This window comes from Chaetodon trifascialis, chromosome 23 (assembly GCF_039877785.1).
Source record: "Chaetodon trifascialis isolate fChaTrf1 chromosome 23, fChaTrf1.hap1, whole genome shotgun sequence".
NCBI classification, from domain to species: Eukaryota; Metazoa; Chordata; class Actinopteri; order Chaetodontiformes; family Chaetodontidae; genus Chaetodon; species Chaetodon trifascialis.
The window spans coordinates 6,618,097-6,634,529 of record NC_092078.1 but is presented as its reverse complement, the minus strand read 5'-3'; the positions used below and the strand labels follow the sequence as shown (position 1 = coordinate 6,634,529).

Genomic DNA, 16,433 nt, shown 5'->3' with positions numbered 1-16,433 from the left:
ATCAGCTGTAGTCAAACAAAATGACGTCTGCACATCTGGAGGAGGACCCAGAGGAAAATCTCTCTCTCTCTCTCTCTCTCTCTCTCTCTCTCTCTCTCTCTCTCTCTCTCTCTCTCTCTCTCTCTCTCTCTCTCCACGTCCACACACGCTGCAGAGACAATCCTACCAGAGGACAGGAAACCAAACGGCGAAGCTTTAAGTGAACAGCAGCTGTTGGTGACAGCCACCTCGATGGTTTTAGCATTTTGTTGGCGTTTTTCAGCTCAGCTCTGACTTTCAGGGAGTCGCTGTTGCGCGCAGAGGCTGAAGTGTGGTGCGTTCAAAGTCACTGCGGATACGAGAAAAGGCGACCTGCCACGTTTAAAAGCATAACGGAGCAGCGTCGGTCGTTTTCTTTTTCTTTCTTTCTTTTTCTTTTTTTTTGTTTTTGTTTTGATTCTTTCCCTTTTCCTCGTCGTTTGCAGGCAGGACGGCGGGATTTGTGTAAAAAGTAGTTTCCTGAACTTTTTTTCTTTTTCGGGGGGGCAGTTTTGCAGATCGAAGAATGCTGCCCCAGCTCCTCGCCCTGGCTTGTGCTCTCTGCTGCTTTGGTTTTACCTCTGTAACTGCAAATGTACTGAAAGCAGAGGTAAGTAATAGAAAACCACACTTCGTTGAACCATGGAAAGTGATATCTGTATAGACCAGCAGGAGTTTAAAGAGTCACGTGATGTGTAAACAACTTGAATTTTCTATTGTCCCAACTTTCACATGTTTTTTTGTGTGTGGTGTGAGTCTATACATTAAAAGTGTTCAGCTGCAGCAATGCTGCATATTTCAAAGCATTTTCACCTCTTTTTGTATCACAGCTGGCACTCACAGTTTTACTGATGTCTGCAGTGTCTTTCTAATGTTTACCAGGTTTTCTGTAATCTTGCAACAGCAAGGGAGGAACTGTTTATGTCCCCCTCACGCTTCTTCTCCCTCCCCCTAAATGCTCCTGGCAAAGATCTGTTTAAAAGAGTCCATCTGAGCAGAAACTGTAACGAGAGATGAAACTTCATCCAGAGCGAAAAATGTCATGAGTCGAAGCTCTTGTGGCTTGTGAAGGAGGAGCGGGGGTGCAGTTTAAAACCTCAGCTGAGCTGCTTTGTTCTGGTGCTGACTGGGGAGGGGGCTAATGGTTTTCATCTGCCTGTGGAGACTGCACAGGCCGGGAAGCTGGTCCACACTCGCAGCAAGCTGGACACGAGGTGGGAGACTGGAGGCCTCAGGCGTCAGAAACCTGGAGACACTAAAGTGCAGTTTAGCCTGAACACATTTTGTCATCAGGTCCCGTGCAGCTTTGTAAATGATTGGGTACGAGCTCTCTGGGCGCCTCCGGTCTTTGCCAATTTCCACATTTGCTCTGTAAGTAGCTCCAGTGGTCTTGAGGGTGTTTGATGTGAGCGTTCACAGCTTCACATCAGCGTTTAGTCACATCCACTCATACGATCAGGAACTGCAGATACAAGGTGCTGCTCTGTAAAAGCCAGGATGCTCCACTGTTAGCCAGCTGTCACAGGAAGTTGATTCACAGAGCAAAAAGTCCATTAACTGTAACTGTTGAGCAGAAAAAATCATAAGCTTTACAAGAGTCTGCACTGTTGTTTTGGGTGGACAGGATGCACGAAGGAGGACCTTAGTCACCGACCGCAAGTCGCTGGCGTGTGAGTCAAAGCCAGACATGGTGGACAACTCAGAGAGTCAGACAGTTTATAAGAGGCCGCCGCCGGCTGCCCTCCTGTGGCGAACACACCGGGACTGTGGTGAATGTCTGTAAACAAAGTGGGAAAACACGGCTGTTTACTGCTGTGTCCTCTCCAGCAGCTGCGGGACAATATCTCAACATCACTGCTGCAGTGTGTCACCTCAGCGCTCAGCTAATAATAAGCCACAGTGCAGGATTGAATATGAGCTGCATCAGATGAAGAGCCAGCGTCTTGTCTGCTGATGCAGGTCGTGCGATGCTGTCAGACATGGCGCTCAGTCCTGATGCAGAAAGAGGATAAGAGCTAATTATGGGTTCAGGATTACATCACCTGAGAGCTGTATATGAACCCTGTGATCAAAACTTAGACATGTCTGTGTGCGGAGAGAGCAGACCAAACTGGACGAGCAAAGATAGGAAAAAAACAAAGTGTCATAAGTTCTGAGCTCAATTAAAGCAGATGAAGCTCTGTTTATGGGGGGTTGAGAAAGCAGAACAGACAGAATCTGAGGCTGGAGGAATTTTGTGGTTTATCAGTGTTGCTCAACATCTGAACATCCCTCTCTGACTTCACTCTGACAAACCAAAGCCACATAATCCACGCTGAGAGAAAAGAGACGCTCCACCGATACAGAAATAAGACTTCCACTTTTCTCTGAAAACGAAGCCGCTTCTGGTGAAGTCGAGTACCTCTGCGGCCTCCGGCATCTGTTTTCATTCACGGCTTTTGCCTTGTCTAACCTTTCTTTACGTGAATAAAGAGCTTAGCTGGACTTTGTGAGCGAAGGAAGTGGGCAGCAATGAAAACAACAGAGTTTAAAACAGGATCTCTCCGTATCTGGCTGAAAGAAATTCAGGAGATTTCTGTTGCCATCTGGAGACACATGTCTGGTGATCCCAGCAGGTCCGGTCAAAACACACCTGGCTTCAATTCTCTTTATCTCGGCTGGAGTAGCTGTTGATGTAGAATCAAAAGAAAAAGATCTGGTGCAAGCTGCTCTGACAGGCGGCGGCTGTCACTTAAGAAATGTCAAAATAATCAGCTTAATGAGAAACCGATGGGCTTCAAGGGACAGAGGGAACTTATCTTTGCTTCAGAAAACGGTCCGCCTTGTTAACGTAGAGGACATCAAAGAGGGATGATGTTAAAATTGTGAGTTTTGAGGATTTTTGAGCATCAGGTGCTCAGCTGGATGACTACATGTGCCAAATAAAGATCTCTCTTATGTCTTGGCCAGGCTGAGACCTCTAGGGCTCAGTATTACTCAAATACTGGACATTTTACGCTCCTTTATACTTCTTCTCCTCTAGTAAAAAGACTCTCAACATGAAGTCTGTTTACTCGCTTTTTTCTGTAACCTTTGGCATCTCATGGTCTTCATCAGCTGATGGTGGACATGTAGTATATTTTGCTTCTGACGTTCTTTTGAAATATTTTTGTGTAATTGGGTATTTTTACACTGCAGTATTGCTACTTACTTTAGTAAAGGATCAGAATACTTCTTCCACTGCTGCTTACACATCTGTAAAACATAATGACAAAAGCTGAAAAGGTTGCATGAATTCTTGTTGGAAGTTAATTCTCACATTAGCTTCAAAGGGTCTTCAGGTCCTTAAACCCTTGATTCAGATAAGAGAAAAGCAAAGTTTAACCTTATTAGAAAGTAATAGCCATGTAGGTGGAGCTAATTTCTTACTTTCTTACAATAATGTTGGGAATACTAATTCATCCTGCTGAAGTAAAGTATGCCATTTAAAGTTATGTTAAATGGAAATACCACTGCTGGTGACTTCAGTGGACTTGCTGCCATACAAGCAGTGTCCATATGGTGCAATGAACCCTGTCCTGAAGGTAATTATCACTCCAGTTGCATTGCAGCCACCATATAAAATTTGGACGAATGTACCAGTTATTGTTGGCTTGCACCAGTTAAACAGAATAAAACTATTGGGTGGTTTTATTTGACCTGTTTGACCCAGTGGAAATGTAAATGCGGGAAAACTCTTCCACGGCGCTGGTGTGAGTGCTAACTGGGTCAGAGACGCCAAGAAATGAAGGCAATGTGAGATTCAGCCACTCATGAGCAGAATTCTCAGTTTTTTCCGTTGGCACCGAGCGAGAGGAACAACTGAGTCAGTGCCTCAAATTTAAATTCAGCCATACTCCAAACCCCTCTCTCTCTCCCCACTTTCCTTTTACCGTTCTTCCTTCTAATGTCTTTACCTCTCCTTCGCAAATGTACTGACTCTGCTCTTTAGATCATCTTCTGCCCTTCGCCCTCTCGTCTGTCCGTTCTCTTGCCTCTGCCCTGGTGAGATGTAAGCATCCTCCTAATTGGTCTGGCGAGAGAAAACCAGAGTCACAATAAAAGAAAACAGTGGAGGTTTATAGAGGCAGCTTGAACCATACAGTGTTTTGACACTTGGCAGCATTGCTATACACAAAAGGACAGCCTTTGGCATTATTAAGCAAACATGTTACTGCATGACAGAGTGTAAAACATGCACAATAAAGTGCTCTGTGCTCATTATCCTGTGCCATTCTTAGTTTCTTTAACTATATATTGCACATATCTATTGCGTAAATATAGACAAACACCCACATGACATATGCTCAGAAGCAACAATGGTTTCACTTCCTGTGAAAACGCCATCATCCCTTTGTTTTTTACCGCAGCAGCTATAAATGCACATGGGATTTTTTTCGTTCTATTTTCTTTATTACTTCTCCAAAACCTTGTGGTTGGCTTTTTTTTTCTTCCTTTTTTTTATAGTGCATCCGGAAAACAAGTCACAGCTCAGTCTCACGAGAATGTGAGTAAGACTGTGTGACAGTAGGTGGCACCCACATGTCCTGTGATGGGAGGCATCGCAGACATGCTGCCCGGCATCGTGGTCAATTCTCTGAATCGTTGCTACTTGCACCAAACGGGTAACTTCGCAGGGAACACTGAAAGCTCCAGGTTTACTGTGTATCAACTGGTTTGGGCTAATTTTATGAAATATCAGTGTCTAGCATTCTTAAAAAAGTAGGACCTGTAGCATTACCTAGTGTTGAGGCTGTAGCTTGAGGCCGATATCTGTGTTAAAATCGACTTTTAAAACCTTAAAATCTTCAAATGAACGGCTTCACGCGTCAAGGGAAACTCGAGGTGCTGTGGAAGATTAAAAACTGGTGTCAGCATGAAGAAAACCTTCTCAAAAGCCTTTTTTTATTCAGGCGTATTGGTTAAAAATGCCAACTGGCTTCGACCACACAGGCAGATACAGTAAAAACAGTGTGATCAGACCTGGTAGTCTGTGCAGATGATAGACCTGTAGAGCGTTTTCTTTTCTGTGATCAAATTACCAAACAGCAAATCCACGGCCAAGGGCTGCTATTGTAGCAAAGACGCCTTATACAGATTGCACAGAGTGTGTGGAGGAATGGAGCGTTAATGGGGGCCCAGCAGCTTATTGTTGCCCCTTGGGCCCTTTGTGAGTCAGTGCAGCTCTGGTGAAGTATGTTTTTGCAGGCAGTGTACGCACCTGCTGCAGTTTCAAGATTCAAAGTGTCATTTGGTCCATTAAAAAGTCAGAAAAAACACTCTGCTGGTCAATATTTTGGCTTTACTACCAAAGTGTTCACGCCAAAATCTTATTAATTGTGCTAGTGATAATACACTTTTGTGGAATTAAGAGGTGCATCTGATGATTTTCATTTTATATTAATCTGTCAATAGTTTTCTTGATTAATCGATTCAGCATTTGAATGTAAAAAATTGGTGAAAACGTCCATCCAGAATCCAAAGATATTCAGTTTACTAGAATTTAACACAAAGAAAAGCAGGAAATCCCTGCATTTGAGAAGCAGGACCAATTAAATATCTGCCTTTTTGCTTAAAAATTCAGAAAAGATGATCAAAATCTGTCCAGGGAATGAATTTTCAGCTCTACATCAGATAGTAAGGTCACACTGAGGTCACAGAAACCATGTATACATCAGACAGCTTCAAGGCCCTCCTCTTCCATCAACTTTACATCATGCTGGTTGTGATTCACTGAATGTGCATTATACGTTCAGACCTCACGTCAGCACACACACACACTGCACAGATCCAGTGGTGTGTTTACCAAACCGGCAGCCAGCCCTGTGACCACACATGGCCGTGTAGAGAGCTACCTAGCTACCCCGACGCCAACAATACCAGCCATGTACAAGACTCAATAAATAGAAGCTTTGATGGTGGCTGCTGGGAGTTCCAGGGAGGAGGGGTGCATGCTGGGATACCTGGCGTCCCAACCGGAGGTGGTGGTGGTGTGTGGAGTAGTTTCGGGACTAGAGGAGAGAAGTGGAGGTCTTGACGGTGTGGGGGAGACTTTTCAGGGCAGTGTTTTTATAGAAGCAGACGCGTCACCACACTGGAGCCACAGCACACACTGGCAGCAGTCAGCAGAGAGGCAAAGAAAGTAAATTTGCTCTGTGTTAAAGGCGGATTGACTCGAGAGAGAGTCAGGGGGTAAATTAGATTAACTGCACGCTTAAATAATCCGGAGAAATCTTGTAGAAATTGTAAGGGAGAATGCGCAGCGATGGAGAGAAGGGGGATAAGATGCCTCTCTGCAGGTCGTCATAAGTGAACCTTGTTCTCTGGCCCCTCTGCCCACCACATTGCTAACAGTAGCTGTGTGTGCCCAAGCAGTATAAGGCCAGGTAGGCCTGCCCATGCAGTTGCAACATTTCCATCCCTCCCCCCTTCACTCGCCGGAGGAAGGCTTGAAGAGAAAAACAGCACTAATGGTGGAATAAGAGAGATATCTGAGGTTTAGATGACGCTAACAAAGGAATTTGGGGTAATTCCACAGACTTAATCTGTGGTGGCGATGAAGATGTGCTTAAAGTCTCTGTGTGAAGGTACATAAGTGGAAACACAGTTTAAGATGCATTTAAGCCTCTACAGGTCCAACAGTGGGGACCGGGAGATGAAAAGATGGATACAACTCTTATTTTTGTCAGATCATTTTAAAGCTAAAGCCCACAGCCAGTCAGCTTAGCTTAGCACAGAGTGGTAAGACAATGGTAAAAATATGTGCCTATCAGCACCTCTAAAGCACACCTATTATGTGTGGCATTAGGATTTTTCGCACCTAAACTCCCCCGTGAAACCTCAGCAAGTCGGTTTTACACTTTGGTGTTTGTACAAATTAAACAAACGACATATAACGTGTTAATTTGTGAGATTTAAAGCACCCTTCAACTCAATATGCTCCAAGACGTTGCTGCAACAGCCTTTCTTTCTTGGGTTTGAGCACTAGCTAATGATGGCTAATGTTAGCTAACGTTAGCAAACTTTACATAGATGTTGCGACTTATGGCTCTACTTGTGCTACTGTTAGCATTTACTATCATCCCTTATTTGTTATTTGTGGCCACAGTGGCTACTGTTCATCAAAGACTAGCTGTTATCTCCAGTTTTCAGTCTTCATGCTAAGCTAACCGTAGCTAGCACCAGCTCCTTTATATGACATCACAGTGATACTAATCTTGATATCATCTAACTTGACGCATGAAAGCAAATAAAGCATGTTTTCTTTATTTGAACTACTCCTTTAAGAAAGTCTTAGACCACCAGCAGCGGGCGGTGGAAAGAATAGGCTATCCTTTCATGTGTAAAGATAAATAGTGGTGGTTTCGGTTGACATGAGGGCAGACAGAGAGAGGCGGAGGATGACAGACATAGACAGTGGCAGGAAGATCTTAAACTCAAGCTTTGAGGAACCCAAATGTTGCTGAAAATGTTCCTTTTTCCAGCATTATGACCGCCAGTTGTCTTTGGCCGCGATAGTCTAGACGGGTTTCTGGGTCATCATGACTGAAATGACATCAGTGTTTTCAGATTGTGTGTTTTATTTGGCTTTCAGTTCCTCTCTCATCCCTGCTTACGACCCCACAACAAAGTTTCCCGTCAGGAGTTCAGCATAAATCAAGGGGGCCATGTGAGGATTTGGTGTTGGTTTTTAAGAGTTCGTAAACGGGATAATGTCACAGTCACATGAAGAAAGGACAGTAAATTCACCATGCTGAGTTACCTCAGTGCGTGTTGGCTGCCGTAGAGGGGAGGGTACGTGGCTTAATAAGCCAGCTTGGCATACAAAACCCCCCACACACACACCCTTTGTCTCCCATGCAATCACCATGAAATCTGTATGATACATCTGAGCTCAGGGAAGCAGGTCCAAACAAGCTCTGAAGGTTGACTGGAAGTGGAAAAACACCCACAGGTTCACACAAGTGGCCAATCCCTTATTTTTTGTTGACTGAGACGTTTTCTAAGATGTTTTCAGGTGGTTTTTGTGTTGTTTCTGGCCTAAGTGCGTACTGAGTAAGTCACACAGAAACTAAAATATTAAGAAGTAGACGTTAATTTTGCAAAGCTCCTAATTACTGCATAGCATAAAATAAAAGCCTATCACTAAATGTGATTTCCATATGGTTTTTCAAATTATTTTAGTACTTTGTCTTTTTCTTAGTATGTTGCCTTTGACCGAAGTATAGAGTCATGCACCAAAACACTGTGTGCTCAGTGTAGCAGCCAAGATAAAGGAGGTTTTTAGGGTTTAGGTGTCTCAAGATGAGGATTTTCCTATTTTGATCTTGAGATGAGAAAGACCGCAGACAACCATATGCAGTGATGTTTTCAGGACGAGCAATCCTCCTTTGCCTCCATTTCTGCATAAATAACTTGTTTTATCTGCCCAATTAGCTATCAGTATTTATTTGATCAATCTGTTCATTGTATGTGAGATTCTACGTATTTGATATTTTTGTATAAGCTTCAGCTGCTGCTTACTGTTGGAGATGCCTTTCTAAAGAAGAACAATGATATAATAATACAGTCAGGTGCTCATTCATCACTTGGCTGTTCTCTGGAAAATATAATGAATGCATGTATGTTGCTTTTTTTGTAATTTGTAGATTAAAAGCATTGTATTTTTTCAGATTTAGTGGTATATATTTATTATTTGCTTTGCATAGTCTCCTGGTTGGCTTATTTTGGGGATAAACAAGGTTTCTCAACAAGCTCACAGGTCAAGGAAACCGTGTCCACCTGTGTTATATTTAGTATTAAGTTGGTTATGTCTCATTGAGCCGTCTGTTTACCTGTTGCCAAGTTTCAATCAATATCTAAACAAATACACATATTTCTCATTGCTTTCTCTCTCTGGAAGGCTTGGCTGCAGATGTATGGCTACCTGCCTCCAGGTGATGTCCGAGCCCAGGCCATCCGCTCGCCGAAGGCCATTGAAACAGCGATATCAGCCATGCAGAGGTTTTATGGTTTGACTGTCACCGGCTCCATAGACACCAACACGTTAGAGTGAGTCCTGATTATAACTCATAACTGCTTGGTTTTTAACCATTTTTAACCATGAGGGACCTCAAGATCTTTTGACAACAAGGGATTGAAAGTGGATAAGAAAGCAAGGTTGCAAAACGTCCTTCACAGGAGGCTGAATATTTCACATAGCTGAGGATTTTATTTTGCTGTTCCCAGGGCGATGAGTCGGCCGCGGTGTGGCGTCCCAGACAAATTCGGCCCGGAGCTGAAAACCAATCTGAGGAGGAAGAGATACGCCGTGCAGGGTCTGAAGTGGGAAAAGTCAGAGGTGACCTTCAGGTACACGCCTACTCTGTTTGATATGAAAGTTTCACATGAAACAACATATTTGTTGTTTTAGTCTGACCAACAGCCAGAAGCTAAGGACTTTTATTATGAAGCACCCACCGACGTCTGTTTTGAAAATGCTGTATGCTGTAAATAAATCTTCACTTGCTTTGTTGGCTTCTTACTTCTCTTTCATGTAATTTTGGGTCGTCTCCTGACCTTAAATCCCCATCTCTCCGTCCTGTTTAACAGCATACAGAACTACACCCCTAAGATCGGCGATCAAGCGACGAAGGAAGCCATCCGAAAAGCCTTCAAGGTGTGGGAAAGCGTGATCCCACTCACCTTCAGAGAGATCCCCTACAGCCACATCAAGGACAAGGTCGACAAGTTCGCAGACATCATGCTGTCTTTTGCGGAAGGTTTCCATGGTGACAGCACACCGTTCGACGGCGAGGGCGGCTTCCTGGCTCACGCTTACTTCCCTGGAAATGGCATCGGGGGAGACACGCACTTTGACCTCGCTGAGCCCTGGACCACCGGGAACGTCGACCAGGGCGGTAAGAGAGAGAAGAGTAGATGGTGAGATGTATATCCTGGAAGAAACCAAACTGAACTAGCATAAATGGTTCTGTTTCTCTCTCTCGCTGAAGGTAATGATGTTTTCCTGGTGGCTGTGCATGAGCTGGGTCACGCTCTAGGTCTGGAGCACTCCAACGACCCCTCCGCCATCATGGCCCCCTTCTACCAGTGGTTCGAAACTGAAAACTTCCAGCTCCCATACGACGACCGCCGGGGCATCCAGGCAATCTACGGTGGGTTGCTCTGCCAGGGGAACTGCAAATTTAGCTCAACACGTGTCTTGTTATATCCACAAAACACCATATGGACATGTTAATGGGGTTAAAAACCTAATGTCGTTGGAGGAGGTCCTAAAACAAAGACCTTAAGAAATTCAAATTTTGACCTGATGGTGCCGTGCAATAGTTGTTCAGACATTTCACTCAAAACCCCAAAAGTCAACCTTACGGTGAAGCTAGAGGAAGAGTCAGGGGATCAACAAAGTCAGTAGGATTCAGCCTCTGGGAACAATGAACGTGTGACCAAATTTCTTGGCAATCCATCCAGTTGTTGAGATATTTCAGTTTGGACCAAAGTGGTGGACACGAGTCAATGATGTTGGTCCAAACATGCGCTGAAATATGTTGGGTGGTCTTCCTCCAAATCAACCATTTCACTCACATTTTTCCCCCAGGAACCAAGTCCGGGGCTCCCCCTCCCCCGCCTCCCCCTCGACCCACGAAGCCATCCTACCCAGACCATGGACCAGACATCTGTGAGGGACACTTTGACACCATCGCTATCCTCAGAGGGGAAAAGTTTGTCTTTAAGGTACAGGAGACGCCTCTTCTCAAACATTCGAAGAAAGAAATTTTTGGTTGAGGATTAGTTAACTAATATGCACCAATATGGATTATTTCAGATAAATTAAGTATAAAAAATCCCATTTTGGAACACATTCTCCAGTATTTCTAATCTGTCTGTCTGTGTGTGTTTGCAGGACAAGTGGTTTTGGCGAGTGCGCAACAACAAAGTGTTGACAGGTTATCCGATGGCCATCAATCACTTCTGGAAGGGCCTGCCTTCAAACATCAACGCCGCCTACGAGAGGGATGATGGGAAATTTGTCTTCTTCAAGGGTAAGTTCCATCTGAGATTAGATTGGAACCAGATTTGGGATGATTGCTGCTGCTGGAGTGACGAATTTCACGTGTTAACTATTACGACTGGTCTTTGAAGTCTTCTTCCTCTGATGGTTCCCTCTTTCTGTTTTCCGTCTCTGTTCTTCTCATCTGTTGGGTTTTTCCCCCCTCCGTGTCCAGGTGACAGGTACTGGGTTTTCAGTGAGTCCAGCATGGACAAGGACTCTCCCAAGAGCCTGAGAGACCTGGGAACTGGTCTACCCAAAGATAAGATCGATGCTGCTCTCTTCTACACGCCGACAGGACAGACGTACTTCTTCAGAGGCACCAAGTGAGTCTGTCTTCTACTGGGGGTTTTCAGATTAGATGGACTGACAGATATCTGACCCCAGTTTCTCCGTGAAGCATTCCTGTTTAGATTGAATTGCTTTCCACTCTGCCCAAACGAATACTGCTCGTACTTTTTGTACAGTTGTAGCAACTTGTTACAACTTGCACTTTTAGCATGCTTATCTGCAAACTTGCTGTGAAGGTAAAGTCCCACATTTCGGTCCTCTGACTCACACTTTGTCCTTCCTGTCTTTAATTCAGCTGCACATTTACCAGAGATTCAGTTCGAACACAAGTAGCAGCACAGATTTTCTTATTTCTTATATTATTCTCACTTAAATAATATAAATACTTATATAAAGATAATACTTCTATAAAAATATCTGGGGGTGTGGAGCTAGAAAGAGGTGAGCTTACCAGGCCTCTGCAGCCCCCCTCCATCTGTGCTCGAGGCGACATTAGCCGCCATTAGCGTAACACACATGAATCTCCAAACAGTGGTCAGTTGCATCGTGGGTAATGTAGGCAACAGGTTTTGATAAAGAAGTAAAATGCATGAACTGAAAAGGGCAATATCTTTGTTTCTGCTGCATCCACTTTGATTTTTTTGTGTTTTTGAGCTGCAAATCTTGCGTCCAACAATGCTATTGGGGTGAAATACTAAATCAGTGAAGTCTTATGCACTGTCACTGAGAACATGATGTGGTGTTCCCCAACAGCAGCCCTGCCTCTGTTATACGAACGAATCACCCAATGCCTTTTCTTCTAGGAAGTAGTTTCTTAGGCTGTAGATGTTCATTAGTTTCGTGTTTGTGTCATTTGCAGCTACTACCGTTTCAACGAGCAGACTCGCACTGTGGACAGCGGATATCCAAAGCCCATCAGCATGTGGAGCGGAGCACCGGACAACATCAAAGCTGCCATCATGAGTGAAGATGGATGTAAGTTTCCCACCTCATTAAACTGATCATGTGCCTTCCTGATTTTATTTTGCTTGCGCCTGAAACTAACTTCAGGTCTCTTCGTCTTTGCACGGTCCTCAGCTTACACTTACTTCTACAAAGCCAACAAGTACTGGAAGTTCAACAACCAGTACATGAAGGTGGAGTCCGGCTACCCCAAGTCTGTGCTCAGTGACTGGATGGGCTGCGAGGGCGACGAGCCCAAGAAGGGTCGGGAAGAGGAGGTGATCATCATCGAGGTGGACGAATCACAGAGCGGCGCCGGGCCGGTGGCCGTGGTGATCCCTCTCCTCCTACTGGTCCTGGTCGTGGTCACTCTGGGAGCGCTTTTGTTCTTCAGGAAGTACGGCACGCCTCGACGCCTCCTCTACTGCCAGAGATCCCTCCTGGACAAGGTGTAGACGGAGCGCCGGGGGGGGGGGGGGGGATTGACAGACTGCCACAGAGGGACAGAAAGAGAGGGAGAGAGAACGAGGGCCGAGGGTGAGGACGGAAACTGAGAGGGGGAAGAGGAAGACCGGAGAAAAAGAGGAGACGGGGGATAGAAGGGGGAGGATGTGTTAGGTTTTGCGTGGTTTGTATGCGCCACAACAGAGAGAGAAAAAAACGGCCCTCGAAACTGAAATCAGGAAAATGTGTATTTGTATGTTAAGTATTTACATGTACTGTTCTGTGCCCAGAGATTAACAATATACCCACAATCTCACATAGAGAAGGGAAATGTACGGAGACTTCATCAGCGGCCTCCCTCCCGCCTCTCCCCTCTCACATCCCAGGTATTAAAACAAAAACATCCCTCCTTCCTTCCTCTCCTTTAACTGGACGACTCCGGCTGAACTGCTGTCTGATTCACGTCTAACGCTTCAATCTGTGTCTCCGTTTGGGTTTCGCTCACAAATTCATCATTTCTGAAACACACCTGTTGTCAAAAGCGGGTTTTTCAAGGGGGGAGTTTTACTCTGAAGTTTTGATAATCGGCCATGCAGTATTTCCTGTATTTCTTTGATTTCTTCTCTACCACTAAGTAGGGCTGGGTATCGAACCGTGTACTGCCTGAAATGTGTCTACTGCACGTTGTATTAAAGTCGGCATCACGTCTGGTCAGATTCGTAACCTTGTTTTCTTATTCTTTGATCAAATAGCTGCAAGTTTAAAGCAAAATTTAGCCAATTCTACGCTATTTTATTAAAATTGTTGCACTGTTGCCAACAGTTAATATTTCAGAACCGCGGCCTCTTCTAGACATGGAAATGTAGAATACCTTAAATCGATACCTAGCCTTACTACTGCGAGGATTCCCTCCCATCTGAGTATAATAGCACGTCCCTTATGCACAGCGTTAGTATTGATTGCTGCAGACTTTTGAACATGCACACACAGGATTTATTATAAGTACTCGTTTAACCAGGATTACGCCCACAAACGTGAGCCTCGACACGAGGCCGCGGGAGTTGCGTCGTCCCTCGTGGTGCAAAAAAAAAATCCTTTTCCTTCAACGTTTGCACGCGGCTGCTACTGTGTGTAACTGCAGCTTGACTCACGGGCAAAACTCTTCTTTCAGTGCAAGCAGTCAGACGGGAAAAATATTTCTTCTGAAAAAAAAAAAAAAAGTGATGTTTTGTCTCGCAAATGACAGTTTTTAAACCTTCCAGTACATTTGTTGTCGAGCTGCTTGTTCAAATGTGTCAGTAAGCGGTACAGTTTCCAACAATATGGTGCAATTTTTGAATTATTATCGTTGTTATGGGAAATTGTTGTTATTATAAGTATGGTTATTGTTATTATTGTTCTCCTGGTAAAGTTATAATGACTTCTTCTTCGTCTTTTTTTTTTGTACATTGTCATTTGGAGTCCTGCTGGACAGAGGCATAACATGACAATGATGGAGGTGAATCCCAGTTTACGCTCATGTGTTGAATTAGATCCGATCAGGGGGGTAAATGTGAGTTCAGGGAGTTTCTTTATACTCTGAAATGCCAGAAATTACCCAGATGTTGGCACAGAATTACAAGCAATGCTATTTATGAACTTTGATGGTGCTCAATGATTTCTTTCTTTTTTTTTTTTTTTTACACAAATCAAAATTGAAGGTGAATTCATTTAGTTAATAACAATGATAATGGTAATGATATTTATAATGATGATCATATCAGTAAAATGGAATGAGATTTTTTTTCCTGCCTGTTTTCACTTTTGTATTTCATTAGATAAAGTGAAATTAAACTATTTTCTACAAACAGCCCTACATTTTCTCCCCCATTCTTTCATAATCTCCTCACCAGTATATGAACATATAAACACTCTGCATCACAAACCTTCAGCCAAACATATTTATTCTCAATATTCTGAAGGCTATGCTGATTTATTAATTACCCTTGTTGTTATGAACCCCTTTTATAAAACCCCCAACATACATCTATATGCTTAATTCCTCAAAAGCTGACATTTTGGCTAAAGAAGGCTTTTATTTTGACAGGGTCACACACCTGGATTCAAGCCTCCGTGAAGGCTAACATCTGTGTGACTTGCCCTAATTGAGACACTGTCCTGACTTCACGCTATATGTATGTGATAAACTATGAAGTGCTACACTCGTTAGGTACACCCTCTCTTCCACACCTTTTACATACATAACATGAGCAAAAAGCAGAATTATTTTAGAATTACCAGCTGTCTGACTGTGTCTACAAAGACTGAAACTTTATCAATTTTGTGAAAGTAGAAATTCATGGCAGAGCTGTTGTATTGGATTGCATTAGAGTGTACAGGAGAGTGTAAAGGTGTACCTAATAAAGTGGCCACTGTGCGCATGTTGTCATCTTCATAATACACTGTTTGCAGCTAGCTAATTCTGAGCCACACAGGGCCTGATGCAAGACTGAAGTGTTCAGCTGAAGCATTTTATTTTGAAAATCTTACAATAAGAAAGTCTTGCATTACCGTTTCTTATTGAAATGTTTCGGGGGCAAATGTGTGTGGAAAGTTTGTCAGTTTGTCTGGGGTGATTACATCATTCACATCATCATGGGTCAGCCATTGTGAGCCAACATCCGAAGTTGTTTGCTGCATTTTTTCTCGTCCTTTCCTGCAATATGTGCAGCTCTGCAGGAGGAAAGCGTCCATCAGCAAGAGGCTTCAACAATCAAGAGGTCATAGGAGGCATTTTAAAGCGAACTTAAGTTATTCTGTGTGCATTTATTGTTTGTTTGGTCCCTCATTGCAGCGTCACACAGACTAATCAACAAATCTACTGCAACAATCTCCATCCATTAAACAAACACATGACAAAGAAAAACACACAAAATCTCAATAAATCTGCATATTTGTACTGCAAATAAAACTTATGTGCGGCGAGGTGAGAGGATCTGCAGCGTGTCTTCGCCTCCGGACCAGGACGGACCAGGTTTTGGGCCTCTGCGGGGCCACAGATGGAGCAGCCTGGATACAGTTACAGATGTTTAGGACGTGGAGCCAGCGGTCATGTGCCGAGGAACGAGTGGGAAAAAATGACGGAGCGGTCACATTTTTCAGAGCATCGCGTTCCAGCTGAGCATCTGGTATTCCTGAAACATCCGAAGCTCTCGGCCAAAGCCCGGCTGCATGTGTGTATGCCGCGTGTGTGTGTGTGTCCAGATTTATACACAAAGACTTAACACCCAGATCTCTCCTCTTAAGATTAAGCATGAAAACATGTGGAGAAAAAATTTGCGTGAAAGAAAAAGCGAGAAAGAAGGAAAATCGAAATTATTTTTCCCTCCGCTCATTTCTCAAAAAAAAAAATTAAAAAACTCCTCCCTCGCTCTCTGATTTCCTCGCCCACTGCAAAATTGTTGCTTTTATGAGGCTTCAGTCTCAAACCAATCCTCCTCTCACCACAAGTATCTCTGGTCTGTTTTTGCTCTTTCTCGCTCTGCCTCGCCCCCCCCCCCACTTCCCCGCCTTCCCTCCCTGTTTTAACTCCTCACACGCCGTCGGCGAATCTCTGTAACGGTAAACAAAAACAACCACAAGATCAAACCAGCAACATAAGAAGAAAACTGATGGAAATCAGGTTAATGTGCAA

The 16,433-nt window shown here is 43.9% G+C and overlaps 1 protein-coding gene across 1 annotated transcript; it reads left to right on the top strand.

Annotated features, from left to right (window-relative positions):
* The first annotated feature begins 454 nt into the window (after positions 1 to 454).
* mmp14a (matrix metallopeptidase 14a (membrane-inserted)) lies at positions 455 to 14,598 on the top strand. The gene is made up of 10 exons (XM_070993628.1): positions 455 to 628; positions 8,939 to 9,087; positions 9,265 to 9,387; positions 9,628 to 9,935; positions 10,029 to 10,190; positions 10,631 to 10,767; positions 10,937 to 11,075; positions 11,259 to 11,409; positions 12,234 to 12,349; positions 12,452 to 14,598. Exons 1-10 carry the CDS (start codon positions 545 to 547, stop codon positions 12,769 to 12,771), a joined length of 1,689 nt encoding a protein of 562 aa, XP_070849729.1. The 5' UTR covers positions 455 to 544; the 3' UTR covers positions 12,772 to 14,598.
* Positions 14,599 to 16,433: the final 1,835 nt, after the last annotated feature.

Excerpts from the sequence above, each read along its gene's own strand:
- mmp14a (XM_070993628.1), top strand. The coding sequence starts at position 545 with ATGCTGCCCCAGCTCCTCGCCCTGGCTTGTGCTCTCTGCTGCTTTGGT. Across the intron at positions 629-8,938 it reads CAAATGTACTGAAAGCAGAG|GCTTGGCTGCAGATGTATGG; the intron begins GTAAGTAATAGA and ends TCTCTCTGGAAG. Across the intron at positions 9,388-9,627 it reads AAGTCAGAGGTGACCTTCAG|CATACAGAACTACACCCCTA; the intron begins GTACACGCCTAC and ends CCTGTTTAACAG.